The 21,590-nt window shown below is 41.0% G+C and overlaps 2 protein-coding genes across 5 annotated transcripts in view; one reads left to right on the top strand and one right to left on the bottom strand.

Annotated features, from left to right (window-relative positions):
• LOC134219229 (A disintegrin and metalloproteinase with thrombospondin motifs 1) overlaps positions 1 to 21,590 on the bottom strand; it is a 740,918-nt gene that overhangs the window by 371,971 nt on the left and 347,357 nt on the right. The window lies entirely within an intron of this gene.
• Positions 61 to 20,918, top strand: LOC134227068 (E3 ubiquitin-protein ligase TRIM37-like). Its single transcript, XM_062708298.1, has 4 exons — positions 61 to 1,189; positions 19,879 to 20,127; positions 20,184 to 20,390; positions 20,456 to 20,918. The coding sequence occupies exons 1-4, from the start codon at positions 300 to 302 to the stop codon at positions 20,844 to 20,846; spliced, it is 1,737 nt and encodes a 578-aa protein (XP_062564282.1). The 5' UTR covers positions 61 to 299; the 3' UTR covers positions 20,847 to 20,918.

The following is a 21,590-nucleotide window of genomic DNA, read 5'->3' as shown; positions in this document are numbered from 1 at the left end:
GAACCCCACCCGTACTGCTGGTGGTGAGAAAATGCTTGGCACGGTTAGTTTTCCCGTGGAGTGATCGTGAAGAAGGTCGATTTTTTTTTGGTTGAAAAATACACAAACAAATAGTGGAAAAAGAATTTTTCTGTTCATTGATTTGCCGTAATAGTGCAACGAAGGGGTTTGAAAGGCAAGGTCAGAGATCTATGACCGCATTGATTAGCGGATGCAGTGTGTTGAGCTAGACAAATCGTCGATCGGATCGAGATAAGCCAGTGGAATTGAGGGTAACCATCGTATGCTGATTTGGCAAGATGGCCGGTGAAGCTTCACAACATCAACAACAGCAACAGCTGCTTCAGGAGCTGACCGATAGTTTAGAGTGTCAGATCTGTTTGAAGACGACGGACGATCCCCATCTTTGCCCCAAGTGTTCCAAGTTTTTCTGCTATTGTTGCATTCGGGATTGGTTGCAGAAATCTGGCAAAGAAGCATGTCCCAACTGTCTGGGAACAGTAAGCTTGCCGGAATTTGTGAAGTTTCGCTGGGGCAATAGCATCGATTCGTTGCGGAATTTGGTGGCCAAACCAAGTGGATCTCCAATTGCCCATAAAATCGACTTGAAAAATGACTTGCGTAGTGCGCAAGGTGCATTCACTGCCGCATCCGAACGAATCGATCATATACTGGAGGGAAGGCGAGAAGCACTGAAGAAATCGAAAGATGGGGTAATTAAATCGATCAACATTCTGGTGCAGCAGGAGTTTAGAGATGTAAATCAGCAGTACAACGGCAAGTTAGCGGAAGTGGACGCGTGGAGTGAAATTCTATCCAAGGAGTTGAATAAGCTGGAAATTTTGCTGTATACCCTGCAAGAAAGCATTTCCAAAGATACGGTTCCGGAAACGGAGCAACACCAGTTGCAAACGCAGTGCCATGTTTTGAAGAAGAAGTTGGACCTTCTGGCTCCAAACGTTCCGGAGCATAAGTTCTACAGCAAACTGTTGCCGGCGCCGGTGGTATGGCGCTTTACGGTGCGAAATTTCCACCAGGCACGCATGAACAACCAGGTGCAATACTCGGATCTGGTGCGGGATGATTTGGGCAACACTTGGCGGTTGGAGATACATCCGAACGGGTTCGATGATGCTAAGAATAAAAGTGTCAGTGTGTTCATGCAGCTGTACGAAGGCGTGGAGGGAAGGTATGATTTGTGTGATTTTTAGTGGGCTAAACTAAAAACTCCACCTAAAGAATCATTCTTGACATCATTTTTGAATGACCTTCCTTAAATCACTCTTAATTTTAGCGCAACTTTGCTTTTCTACGATCGTATCAGTATATAGGGAACCGAAAGGAATTTATTCACCTAGATCAGTGGTTCTCAACCTGTGGTTTTTCTCTATTTACTCATGATTGTATCATGTTGCATTATAAAGTGGTATGGGCGTTTTGCACCATATTCTCCTGTAAAAACGTAAACATTCAAAATTCGCGCACACACTATTGCAAAATAAATCAGTATTGGGGTAATTTAACACTGGGGGATAAATTTATTCCCCCAAAAAGAACGAACAGGCAAACCTGTTAAAATCCATAGTAAAAAAAACAAGAATAATCCACCTAACGGTGATGGTGCCTTTCTCGTGTATTATAAAACAAGAAAACACATCAGAGTAACAAGAAAACCACATTAGATAGGTCAAAATTGCACTTTAGGGAGATAGATTCAGTTATTTTCATCAATTCACATTTATATGAGTTTATTTAAAAGCATTGCAGCAATTTTTGACAATTTTTTTGTTCGATTTTGAAAATTTTTTTTCCAAGGGGGGACCCTACTTTCAAGTCCTCAAAGACTTGTAAGAAGTTTGGAACTGACTTACGTTTCACAACAGCATTTATCTCGTTAATTTTCAGGTCCATTTTTCATATATCTATTTTATCTCTAGCAGCACAATTAAGACAGAGTTACGCTTATTACTTATAACATTTACAGCGAAAAAATAGGGGGTACTTCGATAAATGCAAAAGTTCGAAGGGGTACCTCCCAAGCAAAAGGTTTAGAACCACTGACCTAGGTTATATCCAAGGAATATGATCCCTCCCGGGAATGCCTGTCATTATTCTATAACGATTCGTTACAAATTGTGTGTCTCGTCTTCTACATACCCGGGTAGACGACGATAGCTCATTAACAGTAAAACGTGATATTGATAACAAAACATGATATGAACTTGTTTGAAATAAGAGTAAAAATAACAAGCGAAAATAATTCAAATTTGCACCGGAATATCATAAAAATATCAGGGTTGGCATTTATAAGAACTTATAAATATCTTGAGCTGTTAGTTTGTTCTTGGTAATAGCACATCAGGATCTCAAGCTCCAAAACCAACGATGCGAAATATATTTATTAGAAAACTGGCAAAAGTGATGACCCACTTAGCGGTGGTATTTTCTTTCTAGTTTAAACTTAAGGTATTTGAATGCATTGAACAAATCAAATCATTTTTAGCACAAACCACAAACCAAATGACAGCAGTGTTCGATTGTATTAGTGAGATGCATCCGGAGTCACTAGTGCTGTCCAATGAGCAGCTCGAAGTAGCTCGAAGTTGTTCCCGTCCTGCTCGTTCTTTTTTGTCAACAAATGGACATGAGCAGGACAGGGAGAAACTTCGAGCTACTTCAAGCTCTCATTGGACAGCACTACTGAGTACATGGAGTGTTTATCATGACGAGTGCATACGATGGGTAAGATTTTCATTGACTCTGTCGTGTTTAGTGACCGTTGCGATTACCTGAGAAGCAACCAGCAGGAAGCCACAGTATTCTATTTTATCTCGAGATTGATTTTCAGTGCAAAACGTAAACAAACGAGCATAAATTCCATACAAAAATCCAAGATGGCTGAGTTAGGGATATTGATAAGTCAGAGCACCCCCCAATAAATTCATCCTGGACAATCCATTCAGTTCACTCGCTGGTGCGTAAAAGTGACGGCCCTATAGACATCAATGGGTGAATACCACGGGGATGGCAAGCTACGCCATCTTTGTCACATCTTTTCTTAGTCACCAATGGGCTTCGTGGCCGTGCGGTTAGCGACCTCAATCGCTTGGGCGCATGTGCTGTGGAGTGTGGATTCGATTCCCGCCCCGGCACAATAGGACAGCCCCATATAAAGGTGTGGCCAAAACTACCAAAAGGCCAATTTTAGATTTGGGCGAGTAAAATGTGATGAATACACAGCTTATAACCTATATTTTTATAATCAGGACGGTTTTCATTTTTTAGATTTTTCAGGGAAGGGGAGGGGGCGGTGTTCATACTAGCCCCTCCTAGGAATGATATGTTTACGGTTTTTGGGGAAACGGGCAGCTTTGCCATGTTTTCGTCTCAAAAACATATTTATATATAGTTACAAAGCTCTTAAACAGATCTATGCAATAGGCTTGATATTGGAATAATAGCTCCGTCCAGAATTTAGTTTTTAGTAGTTTTGTAAAAGCATATTTTACGCAATATTTAACGAACAAAACAGTTTGGTACCCCGCAATACCCCGCAGTAAAACATCATGCACTACACTATTGAACTCTTAAACTTTGAGGACCATGAATAAAATTCTGCCCAAATTCACCATTTTGATACATGAATTTTAAAAATTGCTCATTTTTGCCTTTCTCGTGTACTAAGTATACGTAGAAGCTATATGATCGCTCTAAAAGCATTTAAAAAACCCAAACACTCATAGTATTGTATACCAATCGACTAAGTTCGAAGAATCGAGGTGATGTCTGTTTGTACATGTGTGTGAATGTCTGTATGTATGTGCGCAACAATGGTCTTAACTCTTTTTCAAGCACTTAATCTAAACCGATTTACTAGTAACAAGTTGCATTCGTCAGAGAACGTTGTTCCATTGTTCCCTATTAAAAATAGGTTGGATCGGACTATGGGCTCAAAAGTTATGGCCAAAATACATTTTCTTATAATGCACTGCTAGGGGGATTAATCAGGTGTTTTGGTAAACTTCTTATTTTTCAATTTTAATCTGAGTTACTCAATAATGCCACTTTAATTGAATTTGGTGACGAACACAATTTACATAACATTTTAAGGGGGAGGGTTATGTCTTAACGTTGCGCATATTTCAAGAAAAAATCATCTATCATATAAAAAGCGTTACGCAGTGAGAAGGGAAGTTGTGCAAAATTTACAATTTTGACATTAATACATTATAGGAGCGAATTATAGATTTAACCATAACGTGTTGGATGAGTAGTGTGTTGAATAACTCCTTGGCACAATACCTTTTTATAATTATGAAAGAAATCTTAATGAAATATCAAATAAATGAAATTCTATTTCGTTGATGTCACAATATGGCGCTAATTGAATCTGTTCTACCCTCCTTTGTTGGTTTAATAAGTTCTACTCAGTGAATTTTCAACACCAGAAGCTGATAGTGCTTTTTTGATCATTTTAGGAAATCTGTGTTGCGTCCATTTGTCTGTGACACGAATATACAGTTTATATGACCATTAGTATTTTATCCAGCATCAAACAGGCTTATTGTAACCCAAAAAGTGACCAAATTCCGTTGGTTTGTAGAATATGACAAAAATCGATACTATGCCGAAAATTGGCCCCATACCCCATTGAAGGCTCAGAAAAAATATTTTTCTTTTCTATCTATGTTTTTATGATGAATACCACTGTTTATTGCAGGATTCATAATTTTGGCCAAAAATACCTCCTTTTTTCCTATTGTGCCCGGTAAGGAGGAAACTTTTCGTAAAGCGAAAAGTTCTCCACTGGTCCACTGGGTGTTGCGTGAATGTCCTGTCCGTTGACTCATGCTAGATGTTAAGTGTTCAGTCTGTGCGACATTTGGTCGAAGACGGTGATTCTGTCTTTTAATACGAGTGCACTGCGAATGCAATATAAACAATTCCGAGAGTGAAAATGATATAAAACGAATAAAGGCATAGACAGTACCTTGTGCAAGTAGCATTCTGAATTATAGAGCAAAATAAGTTGTACATTCTTAAGTTTAAAGCATGGAATCGAGTGTAAAATACTTTTAATTTATAGTTCTTAAATTTTTTCTGTTCTGTAAATTTTATGGAGTGGTATGGGCGTTTTGCACCATATTCTCCTGTAAAAACGTAAACATTCAAAATTCACGCACATACTATTGCAAAAAAAACTCAGTATTGGGGTAATTTGACACTGGGGGATAAATTTATCCCCCCAAAAAGAACGATCAGGCAAACCTGTCAAAATCCATAGTAAGAAAATGGATGTCGGTGCTCTGGTGAATACTCTAAATACTATCACTTGAAAGAAAAAGACAGGACACTTGTGCCGAATAACCTTTGAAAGTATTGGTGTAATAACAAATTTCATATACTGTTGTAGTATTGGTGTCATATTAATAAAAACATAAAGAATATTAGTAGGGTGGTACAAAAAACGACCCAGCTCCACCACGCTCACTCGATTCCGTCCCATGCTCCGATTATCCTCCAAAAACCGATTTGAACTTGGTGTTAATTATGATTCGAACGATTCGAACTTCGGACGATTTTTTTATTATTCCTCGGCGAATTGCTTTGGAATCATTTGACGACTCGCTTCGGAGTATATCGACGGTTTGCTTCGGAATACCTCGAAGATTTAGTTCGGACTCCTTCGACGATTTATTTTGGAATTGACAAATTGCTTCAGAATACGTCGAAGATTTGCTTCTAAATCCCTGGTGGATTCCTTTCAGAATCGCTGGAGGATTCTTTACGGAATCACTGGAGGATTAATTCGGAGTTCCTCGACGATTTGCGGACGAGATTGTTTCGGAATCCTTCGACGATTTGCTCCTAAATCCCTGGAACATTACCTACGTTAGAATTCCTGGAGGATTTCCGACAGAATCTTTGAAACATTCCCGTCGACGTGGATTTGGAATCCCTGGAACATTCCCGTCGGACTCCCTGGTGTAGTGTATAAGATAAAGATTATGAGATATCAGAAATAAAACAAAATTGATTCTCTTTACTTAAATGCGGTTTTGGAAATTACCTAACATATTCTTTTGCAGAGTATTTCTAATGAACGTATAGCGAACTTGTTGAGAATGCGAGACAATTTGATTTAATCTACTGTGTAAACCAGAGCTTCCCAAACATTTGGGTATGCGACCCACCTAGAAAAATTCTATATGTCTCGCGACCCACCTATTAAAAATGCATTTTACCAAGTAGTATTAAGTTTTAATTGAATCAGAATGTCATCTGTTTCGGCTTCTTCCATATAACAAAATATTCACGTTAGCTTATATGCACAACTACAAAAAATGACGAACATGATATTGTTTGTCTAAATGTTAGCGTATTTACTTTACTTCATAAAGGGGACAGCTTTTAGGCATAAATGTTTTCTAAAATAGCGTGGTGATGAATATTTATAATAAATATTTGTTCTACGCGACCCACCAACAATCTGCTCGCGACCCACCTGGGGGTCGTGTTAAAGTGAAGTAAGAAGAAGAGTAAGATTTAGTTTGCCGAGTATTTTCGCGACGAACGATCGAGTCTGGAAAACTCGTCCTGGTCACGACACCAGAAAATGTTATAGCTTTATTATAGACGGAGACTGGTTCGCCTCTTAGGGCCAATTTCTTCACCTCCGCTTAACTCTTAAACGGTGCTTACCCATAACTAAGCGGAGGTGAAGAAATCGGCGGTTAGCATTGTTGATAAATTGCACCACTGCACTGCTTATAATGCAGCGTACACACCGGTCAAGCAATTTGACCAACAACTCCACCTCTTGTTTAGTCAAGCATCCACCACGTTCTACCAACAGCGGCGCGAAGACTCAATTCATCTGACCAACAATATCAAACACGAACGACCGAATCGCCAACTTAAGCATCAACCATTAAAAATATATGAGTGTTTGTGCGACTTCATTATGTAGCGTACACACGTTGACTCAAACACGTTGGGCTATCATTGACTCCGCCTCCGGTTCGGTTGATGCTTTGTTTGACCGTGTGTGAAGTTGTTCGAACAACCATTTGGCAGTTAGCAGCTTGGTTGGAAGAAATCAAAGCGGTTTGATTTCGGTTTGACCAGTCGAGGGCGGAATCAAGGATCGCCGAACATGTTCGAGCATTTGTAGTGAAGTCGCACAAATGCACATATATGTTTTGATGGTTGGTGTTCAAGTTGGTGCGTCGGTCGTTCGTGTTTATCGAATAAATTGAATGTTCGTGTCGCGATTTATAGAACAAGGTCGATGCTTGACTAAACGCGGGGTGGAGTCAATGTTGGTCAAACTGCTTGACCGTGTGTACGCTGCTTTACAAACGCCCAAACATGTTCGGCAAATCTTGACTCCGCCCCGACAGCTCAAACCAAAATCAAACCGCTTTGATTTTTTCCAACCGAGCCAAAAAATGTCAAATGGTTGTTCAAACAACTTCACACACGGCCCAACAAAGCAACAACCGAAGCGTTTTCTTGGAGACGGGGTCAATGTTGGTCCAACGTATTTGAGCGTGTGTAGCCATCCGCGGGCTGTAAATCTAAAGACATTACACTAAAAGCTTATCTTATCAGAACTCCTTCAATTGGAAAACTTTTCCGACGAAACCTATGCTTAATTCGGTCGTTTGCAACAAATTCACAATGGTCAGAAAAATATGAAATTTGGTCAGATTTAATAATATTTTAGCTCTAATGCAACTTCAAATTATGACTCACTTCCCTTCTTCATTTCTAAACGGATCACGTATTTATTATTCAAAATTGAAACCAATTCATGTATTATGTAAGCAACAGTCGAGTATTAACACAATATTCTGCGTTGCTGTGAAACCTTTTTAGTCTACGTATGTAGTTAGAAAAGCACCAAAGATGGTCACCACAATCGGCTGCTGGCTGCATTCCAGAAAGGTTTTTAGAAGGTCACGTCAGTTTCTAAAAGATTGAAAAGAGAAGAACCAATATGTGATTCCGGGAGGTTTGTAACGATTATTCGAAGAGCATCCTGTGGGACTGTGATTTAAAATAGCAGCAAATTCAATCTAATGTTGCGTATGTATATAAAAATGCAATAAAAATAAAAATATTTTTATCTGTGAATGGGTAACATGGATTGTATAACACTTCACGGTGTACAAAGAATGTAATTGTCGCTGAAAAATGCAAAAATCAAGCGACAAAAGAGAATAGCGATAACTTATTTGTCCTCATCTGCAGAGGAAAAAGACATTGTTGCGTTCCATTTTATTTGCAACAAACATGGAGAGGTTATTGTTGTGAACTTTTCAAACTGCGATAACTTGTATATTTCAGAAGTAAAACACAAATCATGTCAACAGATGGTTAAGTTTATGTGTAAACTATGCTAACTGTTACTTATTTAACCAAAAACATCATCGAAAACCGAATACTTCTCAAAATGCGCGGCAGGCGATCATTGTCCTATTCTGTTGCACTTTGGGACGAACGCTTATTGCGAGTTGAGTTTGTCCTAACATTTACAAGAGAGAACAATGTTGTTGTCATTGGCAATGTTGTTATTTTACATTCCCTAACGGTGTATCACTTCTCCATCACTGCTTTTTCGACGGGAATAACATTACGAAGAAACAACATTTTACTATTCCAGGAGAATTTGTGCTTTAGAAGAATGAACCATCAACTCACTCTAGTTATTCCGGATAAATTGCGTACTTAAGATGAAAAGTATTTTACTCTCTTAACTTATTCTGTGCCAGCTTCCTTTAATTTCCATACTTTCGTCATATTTCTGGCACACGCTTACTTTGAAAGAGAGAGTCATCCATTGTTTTGCCTTTTCATGCAGGCAAACACGTGGTTCTGTTTTATTCTGTCTGTCAGGGCAAACGTGTAATTCAAAAGAAAGAATCATTTTTTAAAAACCTTATTCCAGAAAATTGTCTAGTATATCTCTGATTAGGTTCGTCCAATACAATAACCTACAATCTCCTTTGTTAAGTCATCTCATTCCAGTTCGAGACAGCAACACGTACGGACGTGTTTTTTGCTCGCGCATTTTTTTTTTTCAAGTGTTTTTTCTCGTTCGTTCGCTGTTTACGTTTTCGCTTGTCGCGTTGGCGTTATTTTCTCCCGGACCCGTCATGGGAGACTCGGTGGCCGATTCGGTCGCTGGAAAAGTGCCTAAGCGCACTGCTCTTGGAGGCGCGGGTAACCCCTCCAAGCAGCTTTTGCAGAGCAACGTGTTCTCGCCGTTGCCGCTTGATGACGCCGGCAATCCGCCGAAAAAGAGGAAGAAGCAGCAATCGCAGCTGCCGCAGGTGCAACCGGAGCGGAAGGAGAAGTGCCCGCCCGTGTTTGTGAAGGGCGATCCGCCGGATTTACGCCCAAAAATTCGCCAGCTGATCGCTAAGGGGCTGAAATGTACTTTTCGGCTCTGCAGCGAGGGCGTGAAAGTGATGCCGGCCAACAGGGACCATCATCAATCCGTCGTGGAGTTCCTCGAGGTCCACAAGTATGAGTACTACACTCATGACCACCCCGGCACGAAGCCGCTCAAGGCTTTGCTGCGAGGACTTCACGACATGAAGGAGGAAGAGCTCCAAGCAGAGCTTGAAAGTTGCGGACTGAAGCCAGTAGCCGTCCACAAGATCGCTCGTCACGACAAGGCGAGGAAATATCGCGACCAGCTTTACCTGATCCATCTGGAGCACGGTTCCACTACCTGGAAGGACCTGAAGCTGGTTGGCGTTATAAATTACACCGTCGTTGACTGGGAGCGATATCGGCCAGTGCACCGCGATGTCACGCAATGCACCAACTGCTTCAATTTCGGGCACGGCACCAGGAACTGCCGCATGAAGCCGCGCTGCAACAAGTGTGGCGAACCCCATCCGACTGACGAGTGCGACAAAATGGAGGTGGCCGATCCCAAGTGCGCCAACTGTGGCGACAAACATCAGGCCACCACAAAGGGCTGCCCAAAGCGAGCCGAGTTCCTGGAAATCCGGAAGAAGGCTTCCACCAGGACCATTCCGAAGAAGAACCGTGTTCCTGTAATCAACGAGGTGAACTTTCCAGCCATCCCGGCTCCCCGTCGTGTGATTCCAATACTCCCACCGCTACAGCCGCACAAGCGACTGGCAGCGGCAGCTGCATCGGTCCAAGCTCCAGCATCGTCGGCACCATCCACCAGCGAATGGCCCCCGCTTCCTCCTCCTGGGTTCCGTCGGCAGTCGGAGAACGAAGCCGTCCCACCGGAAGAATCTGCCCCGCTGTACACTCCGGAGCAACTGATGCCGATCTTCGCGCAGCTCGCCACTCGACTGCGCGGCTGCAAAACCCGATTCGACCAGGTCTTCACACTTGGCATGTTCATCATTGAAAATGGCTGCTAGGGTGGGCCTGGTCAACTGGAACGCTTGCTCGCTAAAGAGCAAAACAATTGAGCTGAAGGATTTCCTTGAGGAGAAGGAAATAGACGTGGCGTTCATCACCGAAACGCACCTAAAACCGGAGGTGAACATCAACATCCCGGACTTCCGCATCGTGCGACTCGACCGGCCGACCAGGAGCGGTGGTGTGGCCATCGCTCTTCGCTACAACATCAACTGTCGTCTGCTTCCAAGCTTCCAGCTCAGTGTCATCGAGGCCATCGGTGTCGAAATCACCACTTCGGTCGGCACAATCGCGCTCATCGCGGCGTACTGTCCAACGCAAGCCAAAGCCGGCGATGGATCATCGGCTGCCCTTCGGAGGGACATCGTCAAGCTGACGCGGAGGCAAGGCCAGTATATCATTGCCGGCGACTTGAATGCCAAACATCAAGCCTGGGGCAACAGTCGCGGCAATCGAAACGGCACCATCTGGAGCAACGACATGGAGGAAGGCCACTACACGATCCTGAGCCCGGATTCCCCACTCGGCTGAGTCGGTCCGGTGCCCACGCAACGCTCGACCTCTACGTAACAAACCTGGGTGACCACGTCTCGCAGCCGGTTGTATACCAGGAGCTCAGTTCGGATCACTATCCGGTGGTGGCGGAACTGGGCTCCTCGGTCAATCGGCACCAGCAGTTACGGCGGAACTACCACCGAGTGAACTGGCAGTGTTTCCAGCAGTGCGTCGATAACACCGTCGACTACGAGGTGCGTCCGGAGACGCCGGAAAGTATCGACCGCCAGCTGTGCGCTATCGAGGAGGCGATCACGGCGGCCCGAGAGCAACACGTACCGACGGCTCGGCAGGTAAGCAACTCCTTAAACATCTATACACTCATTAAAGATTTGATTCGTTTGCGGAATGTCACTCACAGGCAGTTTTAGCGTACTGGACGGCCTGAACTTAAGGCACTCTGCAAACGAATCACAAAAATTAGCAAGGCCAGAATGGTAGAAATCACGATTTCTCGAATAAGATCCGCACTCTCCCAGACTATGCTAAACCGTTCTGAAAAATGATCAAAATTCTTAAATCCAAGCCTCAGCCTATTGCACCTTTGATCCCAGTAGACTGTATGAGCTCTAACGATCGCTTGATAACTCCTGCAGAGAAGGTCGCTGAAATAGGTCGTCACTTCGTCAGCTCACACAATCTTGGGCAGAACATCGTCAGCCCACACGAAGCAGCCGTCAACGAGCATGCTAACAACATCCATTTGTATCCCAACGACTTCTCGGAGGAGTTGGAGATCTCAGCTGGCGAATTGACGGCCTATATCATATCATCGAAGAACATGAAGGCCCCAGGCTTCGACAGCATCCTGAATCTCGAGCTCAAACACATGAGTGCTCCGTTCTTTGAGCACCTCTCGCTGATCTTTAATCAGTGTCTCCGGCTTAGCTACTTCCCATCGTCCTGGAAGTCAGCGAAAGTCATCCCCATCCGGAAGCCTGGGAAGGATCCTTCCTCCCCCAAAAGTTATCGACCCATCAGCCTTCTCTCAGGGTTATCCAAGCTATTCGAAAAAGCTATTCATCATCGGTTACTTGAGTCTGCCGAAAATCTCAACATCTTGCTCGAGGAACAGTTTGGTTTCCGACGCGGTCGCTCAACTGTACACCAACTGACCCGAGTTACCAACGTCCTCAGACGGAACAAGTTTGTCTCGAAAACATCCGCCATGGCCTTACTCGATGTCGAGAAGGCATTTGACAATGTATGGCATGATGGCCTGGTGTACAAACTACAACGCTACAATCTTCCCAGCTACCTGGTGAAAATCATCAACAATTACCTGTCGGCAAGGACATTCCGGGTCTCAATCAGCGGAGCGAGTTCCAATGCGCACAACATCGTCGCAGGCGTTCCCCAGGGCAGTATCCTCAGGCCCCTGCTTTTCAATCTGTTCACCTCCGACATGCCAGAACCTCCAGAAGGCGACATTCTGGATCTGTTCGCAGATGATACCTCCATCGTCTACAACGGTAGAGTGGTCAGAGCGCTAGTGGCAAAACTTCAACGAGACCTGTATGCCCTGGCAGTGTACCTTACCAGCTGGAAGATCTGTATTAACGCGGCGGAGACCCAGGTCATCATTTTCCCCCACTCTAAATCTCCTAACATGTTCCGCCTGGGGACTGTAAAATCATCCTCAATGGCACGACCGTGGAATGGGCCAATGAGGCCGGCTACCTTGGCTTGACCCTCGACAGCAAGCTTATTTTCAGGCAACAGGTTGACAAAACGGTGACAAAGTGTAACGTCTTGTTGAAACTACTGTACCCTTTGATCAACCGCCGGTCGTCATTGTCCCTGAAAAATAAGCTTGCTGTCTACAAGCAAATCATCCTCCCTGTGATCGAATATGGCATGCCGTTCTGGGAGAGCTGCGCTAAAACCCACCACCTCAAACTTCAACGGGTCCAAAACAAATTCCTGAGGATGATCCTCAACACCCCTCCCAGGACAAGAACATCCGAGGTCCACCGTCTGGCCGGAATAAAAACCTTACATGAACGCTTTGGTGAGTGTAAAGAAAAGTTTAGGGTCCGTTGCTTGCATTCGGATCAGGCTCCAATTAGGGCGCTAGTTCCAATCTAGGTTATCAAATTTTTATTGTAAATATTAGTGTACATAGTAGTTAGGTTATCAAATTTCTGAAATAATCAATTCCTCCTAAAGGATGATATGGTAAATCAAGCTAGATAATCTTTTGAAATTTTATTGAAAATAACCTTAAAAAAGAGACTAAAGTTGAAGGGCCTTGTGGCCAACCACTTGAATTGTTTTTTAAATACTGTACTATACAAAAATTGAAAAATAAACGAATTTAAGTCAAAAAAAAGTCCTTTGTTAAGATTTATTTTTCCCTCCTACTTACATACATATTCATACTTCAGGTGGTTACATTGGTGTCAGTATGCCTTTTAAGTACCTGAAATAAATAAAAATAAGAAAGAAACTATATAATAACGAAAAAGTAAAAAGCTGTTTTGAAGAACTATACATAAATAGAGTTTTATATATTATGAGCATTCAGAAAAAGTTAAGCATGAAAGCTGGTCAAACATTTCTAAAGCCAGTAAAACCGAGGCTTCCTAAAAAAATGCTTTTTCACTACATAAATTAACCGTTTGTTTGAGAAACTGCATATGTAACATTTTTGGAAAAAATGAGATTTTTATATATTCTGAATCCTCGTCCAAAAATACGTATTCTGGCAAAAAATACAAAAAACAAATTTTTGTTCAGGAATGTATGAAATTTTTTTCGTTTGTTTGAGAAACTACATATGTCCACGTACTTTGAAGAGCAATTGTGGAGTACTGCTTAAATTTTTTGCACTGAAAGTGTCTCAGGGTGTTGAGTTTTGCCAAAATCTATTGATCTGTATCAAAGAAATCAAAAGATTCGGTGCAAATTTGTTCAAAAAAAGTTTTTTGTTGTTTTCTCAAAATAGTGTAAAATGGACTTATGCAGTTTCTCAAACAAATGATTCAAATATTCATACATAAATATTCGGCACCATAAAAATCAGAGACTCAATGGAAATAATTCTCGTTCCTAGCGCAACACTGCTTTACGACAGGTTACATTTTTAATCAAGTAACTATATTATTGGGATTATCTTTAGCTAAGAGGTAAAACTTGCGACATCATAACAAAGACATATTGAGAAAAGCTAGATTTGATTCCTGGTCCAGACTAGAAAATAACAAGTTGGAAATTTTGAGTTCTTTTTTGTGCGAAGCATGCCCGTTGTACACTGTATTATTATTGCTCAACGGTACCTTGGTACCAACGCTTTAAAAGCTTGACTGTTGATACCTACTTGTAAAAAGCCTGAAGAAATCTAATCTGTAAAACGGCTGTGTTTCGATTGGAGACTTCATTACCTTTGTAATGGAAGGAAAGAACAACTACTTTATTGTCAATAATTTATCAATAAAAAAAACTAAACTAAACTACGGAAGATTTAGGAATGAAAAACTAAGACACTTGGAGCCGATTCAGCAAATAATGATGAAGTTTTTACCAATGTAGGGGAATAGTGGGTAAAACCGATACCTTAAGCAACTTTACAGTTCCCCAATCTATGAAGCAATTTTCTGGTCTAGAAATTTCATACAAGCATACTTTGGCTCTTCATGCATCAGTCCATGAGGTCTCAGGACAATATTTCTTGATAGAATTTGATTTATGATGAAAACGCGAACAGTCCATCTTCCAGCCCAAACAGCTGGGGTGCGGGTAAGATCGACACCACTTGAAGGTAAAACCGACACATCAAGTAGTTATGAAATCGAACATCAGAACAATTCTAAATGATGTTACAACATAATTGAAAATGTTTAACAACATTCATTTCGATATTTGTGTATGAAATTCGTCTTTAGTGGTCACTCATAAACGATGGTTGAACAAAATTTTATATATTCAAAGTCATCACCACATATCATATTTTTTTTAGTTTCTTTAGTGGGTCGGGTGAAAAATATATATAGAGTATAAGAATGTTAGTAACAAATTTACTCTTACACCTCTCCGCCTGTTACAAAATGACTAGAAATAGGGGAGGGACGTTCAATATGCGCCCCCTAAGCAAATCTTCGAATTTTACGATGATAATGGTCGATATTATGTACTTCCAATGTGTTAATCACTAATTTAACTTACCATCTATAATACGGAATAAAAATTTGGACCAAAAACCAACTATATTCCAATAAAACGATTTTATTTTGAAGCGCTGCATTTTCGTGCAAATTCAAACCATGCGGGTTGAAACAAAAGATATTTTAGTTACTAGATAAATATTGTCGCTGTCGTCGCTGCCCGGAACATCTTTTGCTGGCGAGGATAGGGGAGCTAAATGTCAAAGAAGGAAAATCCATACGATTTGACAGGTATGTACCACACATGTTTCGGACAGCAGAACAAAGGGAACCGAAGCGACAATCTTTATCTAGTAACTAAAATATCTTTTGTTGAAACGCGCCACCCCGTAGCTAAAACGCGCCAACCTAAAAATGTAAACAAACAGCAGTGAACTGACAGAAGCATCAAGTATCAATTTATGAAAAGTCCTATTCTTGTTTCCACTGCAATGACAGCTTATGAAACGTTAATTAATATTTGTTTTGCTGAATTTACGTGTAACTAGTTGATGTGTGAATACAAGATATGTTTATTCTTTAACTTATTTGGTCGGCGCATGTAACCTTGTGCATTACGGAGCCAAATCACGATTTTCTGTTCATGTATCCCGCTTTCAAGAAACTCCTTGAGTGAGATCTTAAGGTCTACATGAGTAACCAACGATCTATCGGATTGCTTCGAATGTAATATATGCCCTTTGTGATACGTAGAATAGAATGTGTTCACAACAGAGTTTCTTGATAGTCCAAGAAATCTCTGGATCAAGGCCATAAGGTCTATAGGAGCATCAAAAATCGATCGAACTGTTTTAAGCATGGTACATGCCCTTTATGACACATAGAATAGAATGCGTACCCAGCATAGGTTCTTGGTCGTCCAAGAAATCCCTGGAATAGGCCTTTGGGTCTACACGCGGAACCAAAGATTTCTTAGATTGTTTCAAATATGGGACTTGCCCTTTGTGATGCACAGAATATAATGTGATCACAGTATGAGTTCTTGGCCATCCAAGAAATCCCTGGAATAGGCCTTTAGGTCTACATGTGGAACCAAAGATTACTTGGATTGATTCAAATATGGTACATGCTCTTTGTGATGCATAGAATAGAACGCGTTCCAAGCATAGGTTCTTGGTCGTCCAAGAAATTCCTGGAATAAGCTCTTAGATCTACATGCGTAACTGCGATCTTAGATCTTCATGCGATTGTTCCAAAACTGGCACATGCCCTTTATGAAACATAGAATAGAACGCGTTCCCAGCATAGGTTTTTGATCGATCAAGAAATCCCTGGAATAAGGTCTTAAATCTACATGCGTAAACAAAGGTTACTTGGATTATGGCAAATATGGAGCATTAGGGTGGTTCAAAAAATTGATTTTGCTTCACAGCGCTCATCTGATTCTGTATCATATTCTGAGTGTCCTCTAAAAATTTGAGCTCATTTGGATGAAAACTGATTTAGCACAAGCCGTTTCAAGTTTGCATGCAAATTAGTATGGGGAAATTTATTTTTTCATTATACTGTTAATGACGCCGCCCCATTGAGCGTAGGCTAAAAGAAAACCTACATAGCTAGAAGGAATACTCAACAGCTTTCACCCTACGGAAACCGCATGTTGATCAATCGCCCCAATAATTAGTAATCGATTTTAATACAGGTTGCGAATCTTTAGTCATGATCGTTAAACTTCTTTGAGGGCATCACTGAAATGTGCAGTGCAACATAGTAGCCTGAATTTGTGGGTGCTATCTTTTGCGCCACGAGCAGCAATGTTGCCTGTTAAAGAGCTACGCAATTAGCTCCAGAAAACCACGGTATTGATTAAATTCGATTACTAATCATTGGAACGAATAATTTAGATGCGGTTTTCGCTGAGTGAAAGCTCTTGAGTATTCCTTTTAGCTATGTAGGTTTTCTTTTAACCTGCGCTTAATGACGAAGCGTCATTATCAGTATAATGAAAAAATAAATTTCCTCATACTAATTTGCATGCAAACTTGAAACGGCTTGTGCTAAATCAGTTTTCATCCAAATGAGCTCAAATTTTCAGAGGACACTCAGAACATGATACAGAATCCGATGAGCGCTGTGGAGCAAAATCGATTTTTTGAACCACCCTAATGGAGCATGCCCTTTGTGATGCATAGAATAGAATGTGTTCACATAATATGTTCTTGGCTGTCCAAAAAATCCCTGAAATAAGGCCTTTAGATCTATATGCGTAACCATAGAACAATTGGATTGTTTCAAATATGGTACATGCCCTTTGTGATGCATAGAATAGAACGCGTTCCAAGCATAGGTTCTTGGTCGTCCAAGAAATTCCTGGAATAAGCCCTTAGGTCTACATGCGTAACCAAAGGTTACTTGAATTGTTTCGAATATGACACCTGCCCTTTGTGATGGATAGAATATAATGTGCTTACAGTATGGGTTCTTGTCCATCGAAGAAATCCTTGAAATAAGGCCTTTAGATCTATATGTGTAACCATAGATCAATTGGATTGATTCAAATATGCTACATGCCCTTTATGATGCATATAATACACCGCGTTCCAAGCATAGGTTCTTGGTCGTCCAAGAAATTCCTGGAATAAGGCCTTAAATCTACATGCGTAACCAAAAGTTACTTGGATTGTTTCAAATATGGAGCATGCCCTTTGTGATGCATAGAATAGAATGTGTCCAAAATATGAATACTTGGTTGTCCAAAAAATCCCTGGAATAAGGCGTTTAGATCTACATAAATAACCATAGAGCAATTGGAATATTTCAAATATGATACATGCACTGTGCCTATGCACCACAAAGGGCAATTCTCTTTTTGTAGTAGTTTTGTAGTAGATCTCAAGGTCTTGCTCTAGGTATTTCTTGGATAACCGACAACCTATGCCGTAGATACATCATATTTTATAATTTAAAATGGGCATGTACCACATTCAAAATCGATCGATTTATCTTCGGTTACTAGTGCAGCCCTGTGTCCCAATATTTTACACATCTAAAAGAACATGTACCACGTTTAAAACAGTACCATTGATTTTTAGTTACGCGTGTGGATCTGAGGATCTAACATGGATTTCTTGGATGACCGAAAATCTGTATCACTGACTTATTCTATTCTTCACATCCAAAAGAGCATGTACCACATTTTAAACAGTCCGATTGATCTTTAGTTACGCATGTACATCGGAGGACCTAACTCCAGGGATTTCTTGGATTACCGAAAACCTCTGCCGTTGACTTATTCTGTTCTACACATCCAAAAGGGCATGTACCACATGTACCAAACAGTCCAATACATCTTTAGTGTCGGGTGTAGATCTTAAGGCCTAACTCCAGGAATTTCTTGAATGACCCAGAATCTCTTACGATGGCTCTTTCTGTTCTACACATCCAGAAGGACATGTGTCATAATTGAAACAGTTTGATTGATCTTCAGCTACGCTTGTAGATCTTAAGCCCTTACTCCAGAGATTTCTTGGATGCCCAAAAATCTGTGCTGAAAAAAACTCTATTCTGAGTAGTATATTTGCCATACTATTTGCTACTCTCTCTTCGTCTCTCTTCTCGCTTTTTTTCTCTATTCTACAATTTCACTCCTTGTACCTTGCACCTCTCACGTCTCGTTTCTCACTATTCACATCCCATTTATCAATTGTCATTTTCCTCTTCATGCTTTTTTACTGCTCATTTCTCACACAAAGTATCTCGCTTATTACTTCTCACCTCACTACTTGCTTCTCTCTTTTCACTGATCACATCTTATTTCGCACTTAAGTAAGAATTCTTACTGCTTGCCTATCGCTTCTCACTTCTCAATACTCATTCTTTTCTCTCACTTCTCCCATTTCACTCCTCAGTTCTCATATCCCAAATCTCAGCTTACAATTCACGATTGATTATATTATAAAACTATTGAGGGGTTTTTAGTGGAATTCTCAATTCCTACTTCTCACTTGTTGTTTCTCACTTCTCACTTTTCATCACTCATAACTTCTCACTCATCACTTTTCACTTTTATTTTCTCACTTTTCAATTCTTACTTTTTCACTTTTTAATTGATGCTTGTTTAAAAATAAATTATTATTGGCACGCGCCCTTCTCAAACTATGACATCCATAGTCAAGCACATCAGATATGCGCGTTTTATCCTGCATGCAGAGGTTTTATTACAATGTGTGTTTTTTATGTGGTAATGTAGTAACTTTTTAGTAACATAGCACAATCTTTACTAATTTATTTTTCCAGACATGTGCAAAGATTATTGAAAAAATGTTTTTATCTAGTGGAAAATCCTTAAGGGAACGGAAGTTTAAATTTTATCAAAAGGCGGAAAAAAACAAATTTATTTTTAAAATTTTTATTATAGATGTCTTGACTATTATTTTTAATTTGTTGATCTAAAAACATGTTTAGGCGTCAGCTGCCATCGGTTTTGTAACTCAATTTAGCCTATTAACCCAGAAAATGCAATGGCTCGTATTAGCTGACTGGCGCATTTTAAACCTAGTTCCTCTACAAGAAATCAAACGTTCATTCAAAGCGTGTTGAAATTCTGTCCGATAATCACTTGAAATCAGAGATTTGAAGTGGTGTCGGTTTTACCCGCAGTGTCGGTTTTACCCACAATTCCTCTACATAAAAATTAATTGAAACAAATGGAGTTTTAGCCCTGTGAAAATATTCCACTTAACATTTGAGGGTTCTATTATCCATTGTAACCTACTTTGACATAAGTTCATATCCACCCTCTTAGGTTCTGCTTCACCATCGAACTGCCACACCGGACACAACCGCACCGTTACGAGGACGAAGAATACTTCCAGCTGCGCAAAGGCTGGGGCCAGAATCACTTCATCGATCAGAAACTTCTGCTGGACGAGTTTGTAGAAAACGACTGTTTCGAGATACGATTTTCGGTTCGTTCACCAAATCTTATCGAAAAGTACGACTGTCTGCGAAAATACGCTGAAAAGCTGGAGCGCTACAACACCGCTCTTTTGGAGTACGTGTCTCGAATATTTGCCCGCTGTGCACTGATTTGAATCGTTATCGTTTCAGGGAATGTTCCGTAGATTGCGCGAATGAGATTTGTTGCATTCGAAATGTTACGGAAGCCTGCAACAACTACGGTTGTCTGTACTCGGACACCATTCGTGACGATCTCGGTGGATCGTGGCGACTTCAGGTTTTTCCTGGAGGTAATGGAGACGCTAAAGGGTTGTTTGCCTGCATATTTTTGGAACTTGTTGAAGGAATTCCTAACGTGTGAGTCAATTTTTGTGAGCATCCTTTTTCTCTGTTCCTGATATCATTTACTCATCATTTCCCAGGTACGAGTTTTCGGTGGACCTCATCAACGAGTCTCCGAAAAAGTGCATCAAGAAATCACTGGAGCATAACTTTCAACCATGGATGCCATTCGGGTGGAAAAATTTCGTTTCTCGGGATGAACTGTTGGACGGAGGATTCCTTAAAAAGGACTCTCTGATGATCCGACTAGCAATCCGACCACCCACCGTTACCCATAAATTCAACTACCTCCGACAGTTTCACGACAAGGCGATCAGAGACCTTTCGCAGGCTCACAGCAAATCATCCTCATCCACCGCATCATCCTTACTGAATTCGAAAACTCTCGAAGCCCCAATTAGCTTCATCCGAAAAATGCTTCCGAGGGCTCCAAGCCACGAACATGGATCCGCCTCAGGCACACCCAAGTAATGCCCCAAATTCTTGATTCATATAATGAACTTCGACCATCCGAAAGAAAAGAGAAACACTCTCATTGTAGCTGTCAAACTGTTTGTTGCTCTGTTTTCCGGACGATAAATCACAGCCCAGGCGTGAACTCGTGATCCATAAATCTCTATTCCACACACCGGTCGTCTTCATCGTCGATTGACTGAACAGCTCTGCTATCATTAACCCGCGCTAAAACGGCAGGTTGTTTGCTCTGGAGGTCGATAAATATCCGCTTTTAATTCTCTTCAATTACCTGCCTTTAACGATCTAAACAGGGGTATAAATTCGTGAAAATAATGACCAGTGTTGTTTCGGCCAGGTCCACATGTACCGAGGCGAAGCGTGCGAAAATATGATCGTTGCGGTTGGTTGGTTGTTGGACCTGAGTGGAATGATGATTGGACATCATGTGGCGAGAACACTCATGCCATGAATGTGCTAGAGGGCAGTGAAAGCCCGTGGGCGGTCAGTCAGAATGATGACTAGTCAACGAATGGGTCGTACATTGTATGAGCTAGGAGGTAGCTATTCGTGGTTTTTAGGTAAACGAATAATATAGTAATAAATCGTGGGTTTAAACACATGTACTCATATTAATCTTACTTGAAAGCAAAGAATTGAAGAGTGAAATGTGTTTGTTTGTTTCAATAATAGAATGATACTTCATGGTGGCTTTCTTCATTTTATATTAAAAGTTTAACATCTAGATATTTTATGTGAAAA

This window comes from Armigeres subalbatus, chromosome 3 (assembly GCF_024139115.2).
Source record: "Armigeres subalbatus isolate Guangzhou_Male chromosome 3, GZ_Asu_2, whole genome shotgun sequence".
In the NCBI taxonomy this organism is placed as follows: domain Eukaryota; kingdom Metazoa; phylum Arthropoda; class Insecta; order Diptera; family Culicidae; genus Armigeres; species Armigeres subalbatus.
This window is presented reverse-complemented; position numbering and strand designations above follow the sequence as displayed.

What these genes read in the sequence shown, in the direction of transcription:
- LOC134227068 (XM_062708298.1), top strand. Translation starts at nt 300, where the DNA reads ATGGCCGGTGAAGCTTCACAACATCAACAACAGCAACAGCTGCTTCAG. An exon ending in TACAACACCGCTCTTTTGGA is followed by an intron (nt 20,128 to 20,183) that starts GTACGTGTCTCG and finishes TTATCGTTTCAG; the next exon opens with GGAATGTTCCGTAGATTGCG. An exon ending in GTTGAAGGAATTCCTAACGT is followed by an intron (nt 20,391 to 20,455) that starts GTGAGTCAATTT and finishes ATCATTTCCCAG; the next exon opens with GTACGAGTTTTCGGTGGACC.